Here is a 22,370-nt window from a genome sequence, read left to right on the forward strand (position 1 = left end):
GTGCTGAGTGGTTAGTGCCTGTGCCTCACTGGTTGTTCAGTGTTTTGAACAGTATTGCTCAGGATCTAGACGTATTTAGTTGTCACTCTTTTGAATTCTGTGGAGAGTGTATGTGAACGTGTCTTATGTCTGTTCCTTAGCTGATACGATCCTGGTGGCAGGGTGGCTGAGGAAGCTGCTCTGGGTCTGTGCTCTTGTTGCCCCTCTAGCTCCTGCCTAAGATAACAGTCAGGTGCTAACACGTTGACTCCGCTGGGTCTCTTCAAAGTCAGTGTTATTCCGAAGTCATTCTGACAGTAGTTTGGGCCATTTAACCTTTCTTTAAAAAATTCTTTTTGGTCATATAACGTTTCCTCTGGTGTGATTCTTTGTTAAATATCTGAACTGCTGAAGAGCCCTGCTCAGGAGTTTGAACATGAAAATGTCATCAAGAGCAAGAGCTAATTAATTTTCTTCTACACTGGACAGAACCTTTGATTACCTAAAGGTGACATAGGTACTGAATGTTCTAGCTATGAATGCTATTTTTATTTTTTTTAATTTATATATATATTTTTTTTGTCAGGAAGATTAGCCCTAAGCTAACATCCGATGCCAGTCCTCCTCCTCTTTTACTGAGGAAGATTGGCCCTGGGCTAACATCTGTGCCCATCTTCCTCTACTTTATATGGGACGCCGCCACAGCATGGCTTGACAAGCGATGCGTTGGTGCGCCCCCGGGATCCGAACCTTCGAACCCTGGGCCGCTGAAGCACAGTGCGAGTACTTAACCGCTACACGACTGGGCCGGCCCCATGGATGCTGTTTTTAGATATTTGTAATACATGTTTCCATTTTAGTAGTCCTATAGGTGATATTTTGTATAAGTTTTCCCCATACTCACAGAATTGGTTATTCCCAACAAGTTCAAAATATACTTTTCAAAATATAACTATTTATACCTAGAAAAAAACTCTGTTCAAGTAAAATAGAGGGATATTATATAGGTAGTTTTTTCTTGTTTGGTTTATATTTTTGTTCAAATGCTAATAAGTTAATGTCATTATAGAAGTATAGTATGCAAGAGTTATTTTTTAATTTTTGATTCCATCTTATAGCTTTTATTTAATTGTTTTTGATTTTACAGCCGGGGCAACAACAAGTGAACCTTTTACATTTGTTGCTCTGTCTCTGTGACTAATCACTTTTCTCTCTAAAAGCGGTGAGGAGTGTCTCTAAGGTTAAGAAGAACATGGTGAACTGATGTCACTGAAAATAGTTAGAAATTTAAAAACCTCCTGACAGGCTCTGATCAGTCATCTTTTTATAAGAATAAAAAGTATCAGTAGTACCAAGGAGTAAAGGTTTTTAAAATAAAAGAAAAATTAGAACAATTACTTTGTTTTACATGCATCCATTATCAGAGCAGGTACCTTAATATATCGTTGAACTCATTAAGTATTTCCTCTTTACAAAAGAGGGTGGGTCTTACTGCTTTGCTTACACTTAAAATTAGGTTGGAAAGGAGAAAGCATTCGAGTTAACTTCTTATACTCCTGTTGGAGCCTCCACATTACATTCGAAGGGGTCCCCAGCCTGTGACCTGAGTCTCTTGATTGTCTTCTTGTTTCTGAGCTAGATAACAAAGTGACTGTCTACCTTTTTCCTCCCTCCCTCCCAGTCTAAGTTCCTAGAGCAAGTCCTAGGAAGCTAGCTCTCTCTGTTATTTCCATGCTACCCCTTCAGCTGCGGATTGAAAAATAAATAAAATCTACTTTCCTTATGTGTATTTGGTAGAATCTTGAAAGATGTAGAAAAATACTAAAAAGAAAGTAAAAATCACCCCTAATCCCACAGTCGGATATTTACTCTTTATTCTGGAATACTTCCTTTTTCTTTTTTTGTGTGTGTATAAATATATTGAAATCATTACATATTATTTATATTCTGTTCTCCTGGTTTAGCACAGAGATTCTTAACCATTTTTGTGCCATGGACCTTTTTAACCCTCTTTAGCCTATGGTTCCTTCTCAAAATATTTTTAAATGCAAAAAATAAAATACATAGGATTACTAATGAAACTAATTATATTGAATGCAGTAGTAAAACTAATAAAACAAAGTTCGATATAGTAAACACATAGGTAAGAAACTTCTCACACCCCTCTGCACATGGTGCAGATTTGATTTGTTAATTCTTTGGTGGGGAAGTTGATCTTTGTTTAAAAGAATTACTAAAAATTGAGTTTCAGACCATTTCCTCTTATTCAGCCTTTTATCTTTAAAACCATATAAACAGAGTTATTTTCTCCTTTGTAGTGCTTTTGTTCCATTGAATGTTCCCAATAAAAAAAATTCTACAGAGTGGGAAAAAGTGAAGTTCCTGTTTGAAGAACTTGGAAGTAGTCGTAAGTATTTTTTTAAAAAACCATCCATAATAATTCATATTTCATGACCCTTAGGACTTCTTTGGGAAGTAGTCTCTTTTTACATTGTTAAGAATTTAACTGTACAATTCTTTTAACTTATGGTTAAAAGTGTGCTAGACAATTTAGGAGCTTTGTGTTCTAGCCATGTAGCTATTAGGTAGGTGGTCTCCTGACTTCTTCATAACATTACTATGTTGAAAAGAAATATGATCTTCAAAGTACTTTAGCCACAAAGGTTTTATAATTTCTCTGTGGTCTTTAATTCACTTAGGATAATATAGAATAATATGTTAAAGAAATGTGCCAGATATATTGGATTTTATTTTTAATTTTTAAGTAAGAGAACCCTGTATTGCTGTTTGATCATAATTAAGTAATCTTTCATGTAGAATATAAATTAGAGAGGTTTCAGTGAATGAAAATCTTATAAATTTACCTTACCAAAACATTTTGGAATTGCCTTTGTAGAAGTTTTCCTTAGCTTCATCAACATGGCCTCAGTTTTTAGAGGGAAGAAAAAATAGGCGGGTTTAGGAGGTTATATTAGGAAAGCTGCTTCCCATTGAAAAATACAGTTGGCATTAGAAACTGATATCAAATGAGAAGGTGTAGCTTATTACTCAGAATTTCATGTGCATTTGAACATAGTGACTTTATTTTTAAAGAAATCTAGAATACTTACTTTATAAATATTATGCTGAAAATTTTTATTGCTTTTGTATTTATTCTTTTTAATCGGTGCTGTACATTCTTTGATCAGCACTTCTTTCTCTTTGCCCAGATACAGTATTAAATGATGATTCAATTAAGTCTTGGAGTCTTTGCTGTACAACTCTTAATTTTCTTGCTTTCCACTTAAGATTTCATCTCGTAAATTGTGGTCCATTAATATCTTGCTGATACCAGCAAGAATAAAGATGGCAGGCTTGGCATCTACTAGTACTGAATTGTCAGGATTTATGCACCTGATCCTATTGCTGAGAAATAAATTGCTTCTTTTCTTGCAGTTAACTCCTTCAGGTCTCTTGAGTAACTACTCTTCTGCCCTAACCATTATTCTATAAGTTATGCTAGTCTTTGAGTATTAGTGTAACTTGAATCAGTGATTATATAGGTAGCGTTATTCTGGTTTCTATAATCTCATTCTCTTTAGTCCTAACATTTTTTTTTAACCTTCAAATCTCAAACACTGTATCCTACAGTACATTTTGATTATCACAGTTAGTAATATTAACTTTTTTTTCTTTTGGTGAGGAAGATTTGCCCTGAGCTAACATCTATGCCATTCTTTCCTCTCTTTTGTATGTGGGTCACGACCACATCATGGCTTGATGAGTGGTATAGGTCCGTACCTGGGATCCAAACTCGTAAACCCGGGCTGCCGAGCTGGAGCTGGCTGAACTTACCTGCTAGCTATGCCACTGGGCCAGCCCTGTAATACTAAGTTTTTTGATTGGCCAAATACGTTAGCATAATACTCCATTTTTTTAGTTCTATGATGCATGTTTTTTCAAATTTTTTTTTTTTTTTTGTGAGGAAGGTCAGCCCTGAGCTCTAACATCGATGCCAGTCCTCCTCTTTTTGCCGAGGAAGACTGGCCCTGAGCTAACATCCGTGCCCATCTTCCTCCACTTTATGTGGGACGCCGCCACAGCATGGCCTGACAAGCGGTGCATCGGTGTGTGCCCAGGATCCGAACCCAGGCCACCAGCAGTGGAGCACACACGCTTAACCGCTGTGCCACGGGGCCGGCACCCTTTTTCATATTTTTATATCTCTGATTTTGGGATGTATTTTACATGTGATAGTACCTTGAAATTGCAATCAGCCAAATGCCAGGCCTCTCCTAGTTGGTATGAACACCTTCTGTTGATACTTCTAGTAATCAAGAAAGTAACAGCATCAGTGTCTTTGATTTGATAAAATACAGTATTATAGTTTTAAAAAGTAAGGCTTAAAAATTTGCCTTCCATCATGTGTGAATTTGTTAATAATGTGCTCTCTTCAAGTGTTTTATATATAAAACTGTGAGGTGGGTTTAAGACGAGAGGTCATTCTAATTTTATTTTTTATTTATGAAAAGATTAATATTGATACATTAAATTAATCAAAAATTGTCTTTTGTTCTACAGGACCTGCATTTAAACTAGATCAATACAAGTCCAATAGAACCTGTATTAAAACTAGAAAAATTAGTGTTACTCCCGTGTAGGCATATTCAAACTGGCATTGTATTTCATTGTGTGATCTGGTATATTTATTTCCAAGTGTCCCCCCTGCCCCTCACTCACTGGCCTTCCTTTAAATAATCACCTAAATCTAACTGGTTAACGTAGTATCCCTGTTTTGGTGTTATGTTTAAATCTGTTCTCTGTTGTTTGCTTTCTTTTCCCTGCCACTTGGGCAAGTTAGCGCCTTTCAAGTTAAAGAGTGAAATAAACGCTTTAAGATTTTAGTTGTAGAGAAAGTTTAGTTTTGAGAAAGGCTACGAAATATTTTTGCCACTTTTTGAGCATCTAATATTTTGCTCATTTCTTTTTATGTTCAATAATTAGGCAGTAATTTTCCTCTTTAATTTTAAGAGGTAAAGGGAAGAAAATCTTAGTCTGAAAGATCTTTTACAAATCGGTTTGTGAAGAGCCCTTTACAAGAGTCCTTCTCCACTTGGAGTTAGCACTTGAAGGACGAGGTAGTACATACATATTGGGTTTATTCCTTCAGAATATAGTAGGAACACAATTTTTATGTTCATTTGTTGAATATAAACATTTGAGTAGTATAAATGTACTTTTTTAACAATGTTTTTCTTCCTTTGCAGACGGTTTAGCTGCCTTGTCATTTTCCATTAGTTCTCTGACCTTGATCGGAATGTTGGCAGCTATAACTTATACAGTGAGTATAATGGAGACAATTGAGTTAAATTAAAGAATCACTTTATGAAGCAATTTTTTTTACCTTAGTCATGTATTCAATTTAATTCTATTATCCTCTTGATTATGTTAGTGCTTTTTTGTTAATTTTTCCTAGTTTTCTTTACTTAGGAGGATAAATTTTTAACTACTTAGTCACAATCATTTTATATGTATTTGTGAAATTTAATATTCAAAAGGAAATTTTATAACTTGTGAACCTTGAAGGTAGTGACATCCTGTGCAGTAGTAGATTCAGTAATTCATAAGCATGTTAGAACTCTGAGCCCTAGATCAATATCTGTTACAGATTCAGTAGATTTATCCTACTTGGGGATACAGCGCTTTTATTTTTTTGAGGAAGATTGGCTCTGAGCCAACATCTGTTGCCCATTTTCCTCCTTTTTTCTCCCCAAAGCCCCAGTAGATAGTTGTATGTCATAGTTGTACATCCTTCTAATTGCTCCATGTGGGACGCTGCCTCAGCACAGCTTATGAGTGGTGAGTAGGTCTGCACCCAGGATCTGAAGTGGCGGACCCTGGGCCACCGAAGTGGAGTATGTGAACTTAATTGCTATGCCACTGGGCAGTCCCTACAGGGCTTTTAAAATCAGATATTTTACATAACTTGATATTTCTCTAGTATATATATACATATTGTATATATATACAATCTTATACTCTTGGAGACTTTGATTTTTTTTCAGTCTTTCTGGGAATGGTAAGGTATGGATTATAATAGCCTGACAAATTTGTGTACAGACTGCTCTTTGAGTTTTTTGCCTAAATTATAGAGGAAAAACCAGTAATAAATGCTTCTTACCTTCCTTCCGAAAGAGAGTTGTTCAGGAAGCTTTAAATTATCTAAAACTTTTTCAAATTAGTAGAGTTTATGTTTAGAACATTCTTGATTCTTGCAAAGATGGAAAATACTGGTTATAAAGAAAACATTTTTGGATATTGTTCCAGTATGTCTTCCTGTAGACATAAAATAAATGGGCTATTAGTGTGATAGCAGAATCTAGTTTTGATACATAGTCATTCAAGTGTCATAGTGTATAATAAAAGAAGTCTAAAATACATGCATTTTAATATCTGTCAGGTGCTTATTTGGGTACCCAGTTTTATTATTCATTGCCATTTTTGTTTTTTTTTGTGTATTACTAGACAAGGAATTTGCCATCTGATATCAGTGAGTAATTATTCTTCCATCTCATAGAATATATGTACAGCATGTGAGTTATTTGTCTTTCAAGAAGCAATCACAAGTTAATAACAAATTAGGGGTTAGACCTGGACTCTATTTGCTATTCGGTGACTGATGTGTTATGCTGATCTTGGGTTTGTCTTTTAACCTTACTGGGTCAATGTCTTCCCCATTAAATAGGAATAAAAAATGCCTCTTAGGGATTTTTGAAGGTCAGATGATACTGTTTGTAAAATTGCTTTGAATGCTGTAGGGAAATCAGTATATAGTAGTAGATGAAAGATTGGTCAGGAGAAACAAATGGAAAAAGAGGAAGCCAGCGTGTGAGGTCAGTGTCAGGAACTCCGGAGGGTCTGAGATTTTACCCTGCTGCGTCCTGCTGTGGTTTCATGGCTGTCGGCCAAATGTGCAAGACTTCTGGTCAAAGACAAAGAACTTATATTACTTATAGCAATAGCAGTAGCCATAGGATCAACATTTTCCTGTGGTTATTTGCTGGGTCCCCATTCTCACGGGGCAACTTGCGGAGCACCGGATGAGACTTGCACATACCAGAGGAACGTTGAGTTTAGGGAGGCTGAATCTTTTCTAATGGACAGTAAACCTGCCTGCTCTTTGCTCCAGAGGAAGATGCTCTCTTTTTCTTCCAAGGCTATTTGCTGTACAAACATCCTTGAAAAGATGGTATAGAAAAAAGGGCAGTTAGTGTCTGGCCTGCAAGGTGTGCAGAAATGGGAGACCCATGGGAATTGTCTCCCCGAGGTCAAGCAGTAGATGCTATGAAGAAAAATAAGGCAGTGTAAGGGAGATAGTCGTGGAGGCTAATTGTAATGTAAAGGTCAGAGGTGGCTTCTCTGACATTTGAACAGAGAGCCGAGTGAAGTGAGAGAGCCAGCCATGAGGAAGAGTGAGTGCTGAAGTCCTGATGAAGCACATCTGTGCTGTGATCAGATAATAGAAAGGTGGCAAAGCCAGGGTGGTGGGTGCTCAGTTGACAAGAAGAATGACCCAAGTTTAGATGAGAAAGCCAGAGGCCATGTTGTGTAGAGCCTTGTAGACCATGGTTAGGATTTTGAATTTTATTCTGATTGACATTAAAAGCCATTGGAAGGTTTTAAATGGAAAAGTAATAGGATCAGACTAACATTTTTATGGTATTACTCCGATGGCTCTGAATTGAATAAGCTGTGGGGGTGATGAGTGAGAAAAATGTGTGAAATTATTAAAATTCTTTGAAACAGAGCTTCCCTGTAGGAACAATATTATTGTAAAGATAAATATTTCAAACTAATGTAATATTTTATATTCAAATTGAAACTGTGAAAATTATCATTTAAGCAATCAATTAAACCAAATACAATAATCATACTGACCTAGTTAAGATATCTCAAGAATAACTTTACTTTTCTAGAATGCGGGGGGCTGGGCTGAAAGATGTTGATTAAACAAATCAGAGGACCTTATGATGGGGCTGAGGCTGGGAACCTGAAAGACGTGGAAGAGATGCTGAATAGGAAGGGAGGGGCCACTTAAGGCCTAAGACCAAGGGAGAGGGTCCAGTGTAACAGCATACCAGGATCAAACTGCCTAGGAGTTATATATTTCCTTTAAGTAGCATGAACAATAAAATTATGATCCTTGGTGGAGAGGCTTAAATGTGGATCTCGCTTGTCCACTGGCCCTTGAGCTACTTTATCATCTGAATTGACTCATCTCAAGAGTAGGGATAACATTTAATAAGGTTATGAGGATTTAATTAAACAGTTCACCAAGTCTTGGAATCTGTTGGCCGCTCAATAAATAGTCAGCAGTAACTCAAATTGTTGGATATTGTATTCATTTCGTATGGTTCGAACTATAGTTCCCACCTCTTTCCTCTTGCAGTTAAAGGAAACCAGATGCTGACAGCAGTTGTCTCATGATCAGGGAGAATGAGGATTATGAAAAGATAAGTAAGTCAAAGAGGCATTCACAGTTGGATGGTGGTTACTTGGGGGTGTGCGGATGGACAGATAAACATCATTTAAATAGCACTACGTGATATGCTCAAAACTCAGTGGGAGAATGTTTTGCTACCAAACCTCAGTCTGGCGACTTTTACTACCTAGTGTATAGAGAAAGGAAGAAGGGTAGGGTAGAGGAGACCCCGTTTAAGGGGGCAGCATGGTGTGCATAGCTGAGCACTCTCATGAGTGTGAGTCTCTATGTAAAGTCCAGTATCTGAACCTTAGCTTCCCCATCTGTGGAAATGGGCCAATAATACCTACTCAAAATTTATTACAAACTAGTTGAAAATCAATTGTTTATTTTAGATAGGTAGTTAATAGTACTGATTATCATGTTTGCCTGCAGGTGCAAAGTTTTCTTGTAACTGAATATGGAAAAGCTTGAGAATTGGTCTTTTCATGGTGGAGCATGGAAGAGGGTATAGTCTGTATTCAGGGGAAGTAAGAGAGGTTTAATTTTAATTAAAGTATCCAAAGTGGAAAGTTAATACTTAATACTTTGACCCTGAGGACAAAGAATTAATTATTAAAGGTAAAATCATGTCTGTTATAGAATCGCTAACTGTTAGTATTGAGACTAGAGAAGTTTTTGTAATGTGTGTGTCGGTCGAAGGTGAATTTCTTAGATAAGCATTATTGTTTAGTTTAGAAACTAGCTAATTCTTTAAATTTTACCAAGATTATACCCACTGTACCACGTCTTAAGGAATAGCCAAATAATTGGGCGCTCAATTTTAGGTGAAGAAGGTCAAACAGCATATTAGTTGCCTGTTGTTTTCAGCTTTAACTGCAAGGGCATCTGCTGCTTTTTAAATCAAAACAAACAAAACCCCTAGGCACAAATATTGATGTAGATATTTTAATTTTTTGGTGCCATCAAGTGGGGAAATGTTGAATAATGATATTTTCGTACAGAATGTGTATCGTATGGACCACAGAAGTGCCTATAGAAGCTGTGACTGCTGAGCTCTATCATATACCCTTGTCAGTGAGAAACCGAACGTGTCCTCCAGGATGCTTATGGATGTTCTATATAGTTATGCTAATCTGTGTGCATTTAGTATAAAATATGAACTAATGGATTAAAGAAAATTAAAGTGATAAATTAAGAATTGAAAAATAGAAATAGAGCAGTGGTTCTCAATAATCTTTGAAGACAGAGATCCCCTTTAAAAGTCAAATTGCTCAGCCTTCCATGTGATAATATGTTCCATTGAGTCTGTGACACTGGTTGTAAGATGCACCTTTATTTTATGTACCACTGTAAGGAAAGATCCCTGCCCATGCTTTCTTATCATTTATAATTTTGGTTTTATATTCAGTGAGAGAAATTTTTTAGACTTACATAAATACTTAAAAAAAATCATATCACTCTTTGCCCACAAAACAAGGAAAATATAAGTGAAATAAACTGGAAAGGTCTTCCCAAACTTCGCATTTGGAGTGTGAGTCTTCTGAATCACTTTGGAACTGGTTGGTCGCGTCCAGGTTTTCTTTCGTGCTGTCAGGAGAACTGATGATACGGCTCTCTTGAGCGCTCCACTCTGGTCCCTGGGATTTTCTTTGAAGCTGCTAAAAATTTAAGTTCTAGTTGTTTTGTTTTTGTTTCTTGTCTTGCCATGTGAAAGGCAATGCTTTTGATTTACCTAAGTAACAAAATGCACAATGGCTTCCACTGTGGCTGTTTTCCTTTCTGAAGCTCAGAAAGCATCTCCTGTTGCTTCACAAGAAAATGTAGAGTTACGCTCGTTGTTCCAGTGGGTGTTTGCTGCACTGTTTGCTGCTTTGTTCTCTTTCTCCTTTCACATTAACTTTTTGTTTCAATGTCAAATCATAGTACTATCTTATAAGACATTTTAAGTGGCAATTAAATTCAGTAGTTGTACCAAGAATGCATGTAATTCAACAGAAGAAGCAACTATAATGTGACCAGCTGTGATCAGATTTGTGAATGTGCAGATAATGACAACTCGTCATGACTTCTGCCTACTACATGTTTATAAGATGTTAAATGTGAGAAAATATGTATGTCTCTTAGAACCAAAGAGTATTTAAAAGGGAAATCTTTATTGAGTATGTGTTAAATGAAGTCTTTTATTAGTCATACATGTCCTTGAATAATAGGTGTTACAAATATATGCAAGACATTTATTCAGTTTACAGGCAGTGCTTGGTGTTGACCCTCTGCAGTAATCCAAGGCTCGCAGATTGAAAACCATCGTCTTAGATAGAGGAGAGAGATGTAGGAAAGAGGTGTTCTAAACTGGGCAGTGTAAGAAGATATTAGAAATGTTTATAGTTTGTATATATTCTTTCAAAACATTTTGAGTTTTAAAATACAGATGGTGATTTATTCTTGGAAGTTGAAGCAAATAAAGTTGGAGGCAATTACGGCTGGCCTAGAAGCATTTTAAATGATCCAGTCTCTTCAACCTTGTTGATTGTCTGGTAACTCACTAGAGGGCAGTAGCAAGCAATGAAAGTTTTGTGTTTCTGGAAAGGATAGTCTCTTCATACATTTTTTTTTTTCAAAGAAGTCTGAGGTTAAATTCAAAGGATTGTTGTTTAACGATCTTAAAGTTGTAATGATTAAATGTTTTGTGTAATGTGGTATGCCAAGCTTATCATAATCTAAATATTATAGTTAAATTTACTGATAATCATTGAAACTTAAACATACAATCCAAAAACAAGGTAACAGCTAGATAACCAAGACAGTGCCTACTTTCTTTTACTTGCTCTCTTCAAACAATTAAACATTCACAGGTAGGTGTTGTATTCTGGTCCCACTTACCAGAAGGTGTTACCAAGGACACATTTTTATTTTCTAAAATCTTTTACATTAAGCTATTTAGGAATTCAGTTCAACTCTTCTAATAAATATATAAATTCCATGTAAGAAGATAAGTTCATGTGAATAAAGAGCTCTCTTTTTAAAAGATTTTTGATTAAATATTATCTTCTTAGAGAAACTATTTTATTAATTTAATAAATGTTTATTCTTGGAATAAAGGTAGGAGAAAAAAGAATTGAGACCTAGTCCTTACATACCCAGTAGTCTACTGCAGTTGTTACTATTATAGCTGAGGAATCTTTATTTTTTTTAATTTTTTATTTTTTCTAGTGAGGAAGATTAGCCCTAACATCTAACATCTGTGCCAGTCTTCCTCTATTTTGTATGTGGGATGCCGCCAGGCATGGTTTGATGAGCAGTGTGTAGGTCTGCGCCCAGGATCTGAACCTGCAAAGCCCAGGCTGCCGAAGCAGAGCACACAAACTTAACCACTATGCCACTGGGCCGGCCCCAGGCACCTTTATCTTGAAGAGTTTTCTGAGTGATTCTGATTAGCCAAGTTCTGCAGATCTAGCCATAAATGTGCAGACCAGTAATGTTAATGTACGGTGTTATGTGCTGTAATTGAGTAATAAGCAAGGCACATTTACAAGCCAAGGAAGATTTCTCAGACATGGTGTAATTAAGCTGAGACCCGAAGGGCACTGAAATTTGCTAATGAAGTAGGGTGAGAAGGCAGGCATTCTAGATGAGGGTGTGCATGTCCTCAAGTATGGATGCTAGACAAAGCCCAAAGTAGTGTAAAACTGGAGTGTTTTAAGAACAGTGAACAATTCAGAGGCATGAGATGAGTTTGTGGGGTTCAGGTCATGAAAGGCTTGTATGCCAGAATTAGATAATTGGAGCCTATTCACAAGACCAGCAGTTCTACTTCTTGTTGAAAAAAATAGCAAAATAACATTTTCAAACAATCTTACATGAAATTCTGATATATAAAAAAAATAGATGAACGAAGTAGAATTGCTCTGGTTAGAGTAGCAGCAGCCCCTGGTCACTACCTGCCTTCTTCTCTCCTGTAGCGGCCCTACAGACACCTACCCCGAATCCTAGCAACTCCTCCCTGAGCACTTTGAAAACTACCCTTGTTAGTCCTGGAGAATCTTAAAGGAAGTTAAATAGAGGAACGACATACTCTGACTTGGGTGTCAGAGAGAGATCGCTTTGGAGCAGTGTAGAAGATGAATTTTAGAAAGTGAGACCAGGGGCCGGCCCCGTGGCTTGGCAGTTAGGTGCGCGCGCTCCATTACTGGCGGCCCGGGTTCGGATCTTGGGCGCGCACCGACGCACTGCTTCTCTGGCCTTGCTGAGGCCATGTCACACATACAGCAACTAGAAGGATGTGCAACTATGACATACAACTATCTACTGGGGCTTTGGGGGAAAAAAAAGGAGGAGGATTGGCAATAGATGTTAGCTCAGAGCCGGTCTTCCTCAGCAAAAAAAACGGGAGGATTAGCATGGATGTTAGCTCAGGGCTGATCTTCCTCACAAAAAAAAAAAAAAAAAGTGAGACCAGCAAGACCTGTTTGGAGAGTGTAGATGACCTTGCGTTTGACAGTAGACTCTAAATAAGGGCCACGTTGTGTATATTGATTAGAGCGACAGATTCCTGGGGAAATGGTACTGAGTACTGAGGTTAGTATATTTAGGGACTCAGATCCGTCCAATACAGAATAAGAAGCGTTGGGGTAAAGTAAGTCTTGTTTGGCAGTGTTAGGAGGACGGGGAAATATCCTTGGGCATAAACTGGGTTTAGCAAAATATTTTTGCCTTGGCATTTGGTTGTAAAAAGCACCACGGTCCTGACCTGTGTTTAAATGACGAGTGAGTGTGGAGATTTGGTAAATAATCATCATGTAATACTACTCTTTCTTCATCAGAGGCTTACAGTGTTGTGTTACTTTTTTTCAATAATGTTTAAAAGATGTGGATCTACTACAACAACTAAATAGGTCAAAATGATAATGGGGTGGAGAATCCTGTAAGGAGAGGTTACACAGGAACTGTGGTACTTTGGCTCCCATAGGCTTTTTTCTTTACATTTTCAGTGTTTTGAGGATATAAAATTTAAGCTTAAAAATATAAATTTTAAATCTGATTATACTTTTTCCTTTTTATATTTTACCAAGATCATTACAAGTATAAATTTGGCAAGAATTGAGTTAAAAAATCACTCCACTCTGTTCAAATTACATTTTCTTCTAATACACACAGAACGTTCCCCCACCTCTCCCTTTTTTTGGATGATAGGAAAATCATGAAAACATTAACTTATGTTTTAGCAATATTTAAAATGCAAGATTTTAAATATTTCTCCATTAGCAAATATAAGGATTTGCATATTGGGTAATAATTTCAGCTGGTTAATTGTCTAAATACAACATGCTGTAAAATTGGTATAACCTGATAGAACTAGTTCGTTTATGGGATTTCCTTTTAATCATGTTCTGTGTTCATCTTCTTCCATAAAAAAAAAAAACCCTGATATATCAGAATTTATGCTTTGCTATTTGAATTGTGGTTTAGTCAGTATTTAATCAATGTCCAAAGGAGACTGAAAATATTAAAGTAGTTGAAATCGGCACTAGAGATATTGGAGGTCGTCTGGGAGTTGACAGCCAGGTGGTGGAGAGCATTAGAGAAAACACGCAGGACCACCTAGGCAGTTTTGGAGTTTGTGGTTAAGCCTGAGAAGTGGCATTTGTCACTTCTGCCTACGGTCGTTGTCCTGAACTCAGTGCGTGGCTCTGCCTGACTGCTGGGGAGACTGCTACGGTGTTCAGTGTGGTCGGTGGGGGAAAGGAAACGATGTGAGGAAATGATGTAAATACGTAGCGTTGTAGCAGCCTTGGAGCCTGTTGCTGCAGCCAGGAGGTAATCGTTGTCGATTTTGCTTCTAAGGGTTTAAGCTCAGTAATGATTTGAATAATGGTCACGTGACAATTGCCATTAAGTGTTTTTTAATGGTTACAATAAAAAGTCATCATTTAGGACTGGCTAATAGAGAATTGGGTAATATAAAATAATAATATGTTTATTCTTAGTGCTGTTGAATAGTTAAAAATTACTCGCAGGAAAATATTTAAAATACTTAGCAAAAAGATTGATTATAAATATTTAGAACTTGTAAATGAACTGTATGTTTATACAGATAATTGGTATGCTAATCAAATAATGTGGATATTAAAACACTTACATTTTACTAAGGATTTACTATATATATTTGGAGAAAATTGTTTTTTCTGTAGAAAATTTTGTAAATTGTTTTTACTAATTCACACTATCTGAACCTCTGATTAGCCTGAAGTTATAATTTATTTCTTTGATAAAGTAGTATTTTGCAGCTTGCCCTTTGAGGAATAGGTATTATCTCTTTGGGGAATAGTTAGTATTACTGATATGACTGTATGTAGATGTAGATATGAAATAAGCAGGAGAATTATGAGACAATGTAATTGTGATTCACTCCTGTATACTATGTTCTCCAGGGACTATACTCCTTCACAAATACTTACTCTTTTTGTACTTACTTTAAAGGATATTTTTACCTGAAAATTGTGTATAATATGTTTAAAACAGTATTACTAAAACACATTTTAATTTTGTTTCTTTTAGGCTTATGGCATGTCGGCATTACCTTTAAATCTGATCAAAGGTACCAGAAGTGCTGCTTATGAACGTTTGGAAAACACTGAGGACATCGAAGAAGTGGAGCAGCACATTCAAACGATTAAATCAAAGGTGAGGTGGTGTTTTGTTGTAATTGGGAAGCAGACAGTTACTTTGTCTTTGAGCTGTTTTCTGATGTGACTTAGGCATTGCTACACACATATTTTCGACATTGTTTGAATTTTTTGCAGCATATCATTCAAGAACCATGTCCATATTTTAAAAATTTGTCTTCTGTGAAGTGCAATACACTGTCAGTTTGATAATTTTTATCAATGTTCCAACAACTAAGAAACAAAAGTTCTCCTTACGTAAGATGAAGACCTTGCGAATTCCCAGGACTGCTTATTCCATGTGTAACATCGGGCTTTACTGTGTCACTCCTGTTCAAGTTCTGTGTACTAGTTGAATAAGCTAGAGATTACAAGTAACCACTAGTCAGTTATATGTACTTCTAAAAATACAAGAGATGTTTTTCTTCCTCCATCAGCTTCAAGTAACAGGTAAATCTTATTTATAGAACAGGAAAAAATGGAAAGTTTCCTAAATGATTCTACTAAACTAGCCTAATCCTGATGCAGAAACCAGATGATAATAGCATTCGAAAAAGAAAACCGTATATATACGGTCTTTCTTATGAAAATAGAGGCAAATATTTTAATATAAATAAAAATATTAGCAATTCAAAACATGTGCTGTACATAGTTGGTTTATCCTAGAAATGCAAGGATGATACATTGGAAATTATATTAGTAGTATATTGAGAAGAGTAATATAAGCATCTTAATAGATGCCAAAGAGTATTTGGTAAAAGTTAGTTTGTAGTTACAATTTTTAAAAAAAAGATCTTATTACCAAATTAGAAGAGAAGATACTCTTCAAGAAGCCCATAATGAAAATGATACTTAATGGTGAAAGAATAGAAACAGTGAAAGAATAGAAACAGTCTTGTTGAAGTCAGATGTAGGACAGTGGTGTCAGTGTCATTGTTACTCTGTAGCATATTCCTGGAGGTCCTAGTGATAAGAAAAAAATACTTGTAAACATTGGAGGGGAAGGAGAGAAAAAGGGAATTAACCTTTATTATTTGCAGATATCATCTAACAAGAAAATCTAAAAGAATCAACTGACTAACTGGTAGAACTAATAAGAGTTTATCAGGGTGCCTGGATACAAACATACAAAAATCATTAACCAGTTAGTTGGGGGATATAATAGAAAATGATCTCATTCACAGTAGCTGCAAATTATAAAATAATAATAAGTGTCAGAATCTTCTGGGTGGAAATCATAAAATTTACTGAAATACGTAATAGAAGACTGAAATAAATGCAGAACTCCATCAGTTCCTAATTGGGAAGATTCAGTATTGTAGAGATGACAGTTTTTCACAAGTTCAGGAGGAAATTCAGTGAAATCCATAAAAGACAAAAAATGAAATTTGTGTAAACCTCCTACCATAAACCAAAACAGGTCCTGAGTTCAAATCAAATATGAAATTCACAAAACATGAGGAGAAAGTGAAAGTAAAACGTTATCTTGGTGTGTAGAAGTCCTCCCTAAACAAGACACAAAACCCGAGTGCTCATTAAGAGACGGGTGAGCTTTACATTTTTATGTTTTAAAGTTTATGTACCAAAAAGGGGGCACCAGAAAGGAAGTTCAAGACTCAGCAGTGGTATGGAGGAGATAGTCAGCCATACAGGCGATCTGTAAAGAGCCTTTCAGGTCGGTAAGAGAAAAGGACAAGCAGTACCTAGAAATCACAGACTAAGGACTCAGACAGTTTCCTGAAGGAGCAAGTGAACTGATCAGTGAGAATGTGAAATGATGGGGCCGGCCCTGTGGCTTAGTGGTTAAGTTGCACCCTCCGCTACTGGTGGCCCGGGTTAGGATCCCGGGCACGCACCGACTCACCACTTGTCAGGCCATGCTGAGGCGGCGTCCCACATACAGCAACTAGAAGGATGTGCAACTATGACATACAACTATCTACTGGGGCTTTGGGGAAAAAAGGGAAAAAAAAGGAGGAGGATTGGCAATGGATGTTAGCTCAGGGCCGGTCTTCCTCAGCAAAAAGAAGAAGATTGGCATGGATGTTAGCTCAGAGCTGATCTTCCTCACAAAAAAAAAAAAACAAGTGAAATGATGCTTCAGCTCCTTAGCAGTAAGTAGGTTGACCAAGCATCCCAGTTTGCCTGGCACCTGAGGAGTTTTCCAGAACATGGGGGTTTCAGTGCTAAAACCAGGATGATTGGTCACCCTCATCATCAGAGATGTGCTAAATAGAATAACTCAGTATTTTTTTATCCTTTAGAAGTCTTAAATTTTTACTTTTGTCAGGTATTGATGAGAATTTGGGGATAGGCATACTGTTTGTGGGAATATAAAATATATGGCTTTTAAAAAAAGTTGAATGTTGTGACATATGCCTATACACACAAATGCATACCTTTTAGTAATTAAAGTTTAATCCAACATTTCATGTCTAGGAATCTATCCTACTGGACCGAGGTGAATAAGGCTGTTCATGCACATTGTTAATGGTCACTTTGGCCCCCCAAAAAACGATCTAAATCTTCAAAAATAAGATATTCATTAAATTCAGATACCGTGGTGTAATGTGTTGTGCGAAGATGAAGAGGGCGCGGTAGATTTACGTAGCTTGAAGAGTGTATCTTACAAAGTCAGACTGTCTCAGTTGAGATTCTGGCTCTGCTGATTATACGTGTAATATCCGTGCGCCTTACTTTCCTCATCTAATAAATGGATATAATACTATTACCCACCTCAAAATTATATTCTGAAGATTTAAGGAGAATAAATGTAAAAGAACAGATTAGTTTTAGGCACAAGAAATGTGCTCAAGAAATGTTAGCTATTATGTACAACAGAAAACCACACTATATTTGCATAAATGCATGCCTGTCAGTACATAGGAAGCGTGTGGAAGGATATTGATCTGCTTAACAGTGACAGCCACAGGACAGGGGAGTGGTCACTGGGGACAGTGTGAAGGGAAGCTTTCACAGTTTACTTTTTTTTTAAACAAAAGGCATATATTTATATATTTTATAATTGTGGTTTTTTTCCCCAAACGAGATAGTTGGTTGACTGCTGGGTGTCTGTCCTGGTGTTTGTTTCTCTGACCAGAGTTCTTCTTATATTGGTTTAGTCGGCTGGCAGAGCAGAAAGGGCACCGTCCTTCCCTCCACCGAAGTGCTCACCAGATAGGAGATGGCTGGTGGTTGTTGTCAGGGGACAGTAAATTTTTTTTTTTCTGAAATCGTGAAAGCCAGTGGTGAAATAAAATTACCTCATTGTCAGTATCCTTTTGATATTAGAATGGCGGCTTTGAGGAGAATTGTTATGGTTGAGATCTAAAGTACTGGACCCTCTCGTACGGCATTATTGCCTGAATGTGTCTTCTAGAAGGGTTGTTTGTTTTATTCCTCTGTCCTTCAGAAAATACTTTTCTGTAAGATTCCCTTTTTTGGCATACAATTTGATAATACCCAACGTACTTGACTTAAAGGAGTGAAGATAATTAAATATAGTCCAGTGTATGCGAAGTGTGGTCTCTGGACCAGTAACATCAGCATCTCATGGGAATAGAAACGCAAATGCTAGGCCCCACTCAAGACCTGCTAACTCATAATCTCTTGGGGTAGGGTCTAGGAATCTGTGTTTAACAAACTTTTCAGGTGATTGGTATGCATGATCAAGGTTGAGAAGCAGTAAGATAAGATATGGAAGAGGATGGCTGGTTCCAGAAGAGCGTGGCAGTGCCGTCAGGTACAGCGATCCTTGTACCCGTGTCAGTCTCTTGATTACAGGGTATTCGAGTATTGTCTCCATTGTAGCTGTGATTTCAGGTTGAGGCTGCACTACGATACGCTGCAGAGCAGTGTGTTGTATATCTGCTAAGAACCTATTTAAACCTTAATAGGGATAGTAACGTTCTAATATTGAATGTCTTTACATTTTAAAAATGTAGTCTTGTGTAAGTATTTTTCTTGTTCCTTCTCATAAAATGAACAAATTTACATTTCATCTTTTTTTCTATTTAGCAGTTGTTTTATTATTGTTGTTTATTACTGTTTCCGATTGGAGACACTTAGGGGCAGGGTAGTTCAAGTGAGAAAGTGTATCTGTGAGACGTGAGAAAGGTGTGCTCGTGGTTACAGTGAGCATCACATAAAAATAGAGGGAATGACCTCTCAGATAGGTGGGCCAAAGAAAACAGGACTCATTTGCACATGTACTTGGAGAACAAGGAAGTGCTGATTCTTAGCAATTGTTAGAAAAGCCTCTGCATACCGCATATTAGTATTGCATCTCTCGCTGGTATTTGGATCAGGGGCTGAGAAGCATCAGTTCAGATCACTGTAACACAATCACTTGACCAAAGAGAGAGAAGAGGTAGGACCAAATATATTAAGATAAGGGATAGAAGGAGAAGTTTGGAGGTGAGGGAGAGTAATTGAACAAAGTATATAAAGTAACCCATAAAAAGGATGTCTTAAAAAATATTGCTCTCTCTCCATATAATGTCAGCCTTGGTGCTTTAGCAGTTAAGATTTGGCTCTCACCGCCGCAGCTGGGGTTCATTTCCCATCAGGGAACCACACTACGCATCTGTCAGTTGTCACACTGTGGTGGCTGCGTGTTGCTGTGATGTTGAAAGCTCTGCCACTGGGATTTCAAATACCAGCAGGGTCACCCACGGTGGACAGGTTTCAGAGGAGCTTCTGGACTAAGACAGACTAGGAAGAAGGACCTGGGCATGCACTTTTGAAAAACTTGGCCGTGAAAACCCTATGAATAGCAGCGGAGCATTGTGTGATACAGCACCGGAAGGTGAGAAGGTGAGAGGACAGAGCAACAAGACCAGGCAGGGTTCCGCTCTGCGATACACAGGGCACTGGGAGTCAGAATCCACTGGACGGCACTAACAGCAACAACCACTGGACTTGACCGTATGTTTGGAAAATAGGGCTCAAGAGGAAGTTCAGTATTAAATAAACACATCCACGTGTTGATGCTGACCTTGGTTCAGAGATGTGTATTGTCATGTCGAAGTTGTCAGTTTTTTTCTATTTGTAAATTTGCCTGTGGATTCCAATCTAAAAAGTTTTTGTTGCCTGATCTTCTAAATCTGATGGGTGCTTTATTAGGACCTTAATGGTAAAAAAAAACTGTTTAATTTTGTTCTGTTATTTGCAGAGCAAAGATGGTCGACCTTTGCCAGCAAGGGATAAACGCGCCTTAAAACAGTTTGAAGAAAGGTTGCGAACACTTAGGAAGAGAGAGAGGCACTTGGAGTTCATTGAAAACAGCTGGTGGACGAAGTTTTGTGGCGCTCTGCGTCCCCTGAAGGTAAGTGGAGTTTTAAAAAATTATGCTGTCACTTTCTTTCAGTTTCTGTAGTACCTCTCAGAGAGGTTGAGTTCTGTTGTTGAGGCAGTGCAGCATGGTACTTAAGAGCATGAATTTTGGAGTTAAAATAATCTGGGTTTGAATCACAGCTCTGTCGTTTGGGCAAGATATGTGACCTCTCTGAGCTTCATTTACTCATGTGTAATGCAAGTATTATAAGAGTCGTTGGGAAATCTAAATTAAAATATAGGTAAGTAATATAGTATGGTGCTAGCATATTTTGCAAGTTTGTACTTTTCTATAAATAGGAGATCTGGGACCTGTATTAGAACTCAGGGGTCCTAACTGAAAGTAATAGAATTTGCTTTATTGTTAGATGATATGTTTCTGAAAGTATGTAAAAAGTATTATTTGAGACAGAAAATCATAACTTTCTCTTTTTTTTTTTTGGAAACCATCGTTTGCCAACCTTGAATACTTGGGACTAATTCAAGTGGTACCTAAACTTCAGTACCAAGGTTGAATTAAGGTCGTCGTCATATGACCCTGAGTCTAGAAAGTAGCTAGAACCGTTGGCCACAGACTTCCCTGTGTGCCCACTCCGTATCTGGCATTTCAAACACCAGAGCTTTGTATACAGAAGTATACAGCTGCAAAGTGTAATTCAGAAAGTGCACTGAGGGGCTGGCCCTGTGGTGTAGCGGTTAAGTGCGCGCGCTCCGCTGCTGGTGGCCCGGGTTTGGATCCTGGACACGCACCGACGCACCGCTTCTCCGGCCATGCTGAGGCCGCATCCCACGTACAGCAACTAGAAGGGTGTGCAACTATGACATACAACTATCTACTGGGGCTTTGGGGAAAAAATAAAAAGGAGGAGGATTGGCAATAGATGTTAGCTCAGAGCCGGTCTTCCTCAGCAAAAAGAGGAGGATTGGCACGGATGTTAGCTCAGGGCTGATCTTCCTCACACACACACACAAAAAAAGTGCACTGAATAGACTGGTTTGAGGAAAGTTAGGTAACATGAAGCTAAAAAGGGGCTTTTTGCTAAATTTAAAAGAAAAACAGGTGTTTTGGAGAATCCCGTGGAAGATCAGTCAGGTTGAATTCTGGTGCTGCTTTGTCTTCCTTTTCTAATTAGAAAGGAAATGAGGAAATGCACTGACTGCTCACCCCAAAAGCTCTTCTTTTGAAAGAGTTCTTCAGAAGTCTACCACAAGCAGTCAGCTCTGTGCGTCACTTGTTAACATTGTCTGTTAGCAGACGTTTTCTAGAGACTCACCCGGTCCTTCTTCCCAAGGAGTTTTGTCTTCATAGCCCCAGAGCTCGGAGGACACCCGCCCCAACCTTATCTCAATTCTCAGTTGTTGTAGCTTCTTCTCAGTATTTGTAGCCTTGTCTCTAACATGAGCTGCCTTCTTACATATGCACTGCCCGTTTCACTGAACGTGTGCTTAGAGGGATTTTTAAATCAACTTGATTAAGGGTATAGTTTGACTTTGCCAAATATAGATATGTAGCTGTAAGACATGCACATCACCCCAGAAAGCTGCTCTGTCTCTCCCAGCCCCCTTGAGTTCAGACCGCAGATAACCACCAATGACCTTTTGTCATTATAGTTGACTTCTATCTGTTTTGTAATTTCATATAAATGGAATCATCGAGTGTACAATCTGTTGTCTGTTTCTTTGGCTCAGCTCAATGTTGTTGAGATTCATCCATGTTGTTGCATTTTTTTTTCCAGTGGTTCTTCCTGTTTTACTGCTGAGTAGCATTCCGATGTGTGTCTGTATCACAATTTGTTTATCCACTCATGTGTTAGTAGAGATGTGAGTTGTTTTCAGTTTGAAACTATTATGACTAATGCTGATGGGAACCTTTGTGTACAAATCTTTGTGTGGATAGGTGTTTTCATTTTGTTTGTTTTTCTTGGGTAAAT

General features: G+C 37.6%; 1 protein-coding gene across 1 annotated transcript in view; it reads left to right on the plus strand.

The window, feature by feature from the left end:
- The window catches only part of LMBRD1 (LMBR1 domain containing 1), a 119,390-nt gene that overhangs the window by 48,336 nt on the left and 48,684 nt on the right, over window positions 1-22,370 (plus strand). Inside the window, exons 6-9 of the mRNA XM_058554074.1 lie at window positions 2,298-2,386; window positions 5,226-5,299; window positions 14,999-15,124; window positions 20,279-20,431. Coding sequence (XP_058410057.1) covers window positions 2,298-2,386; window positions 5,226-5,299; window positions 14,999-15,124; window positions 20,279-20,431 — 442 coding nt within the window. The remainder of the gene's footprint in view (window positions 1-2,297; window positions 2,387-5,225; window positions 5,300-14,998; window positions 15,125-20,278; window positions 20,432-22,370) is intronic.

This window comes from Diceros bicornis, chromosome 14 (genome assembly GCF_020826845.1).
Source record: "Diceros bicornis minor isolate mBicDic1 chromosome 14, mDicBic1.mat.cur, whole genome shotgun sequence".
NCBI classification, from domain to species: domain Eukaryota; kingdom Metazoa; phylum Chordata; class Mammalia; order Perissodactyla; family Rhinocerotidae; genus Diceros; species Diceros bicornis.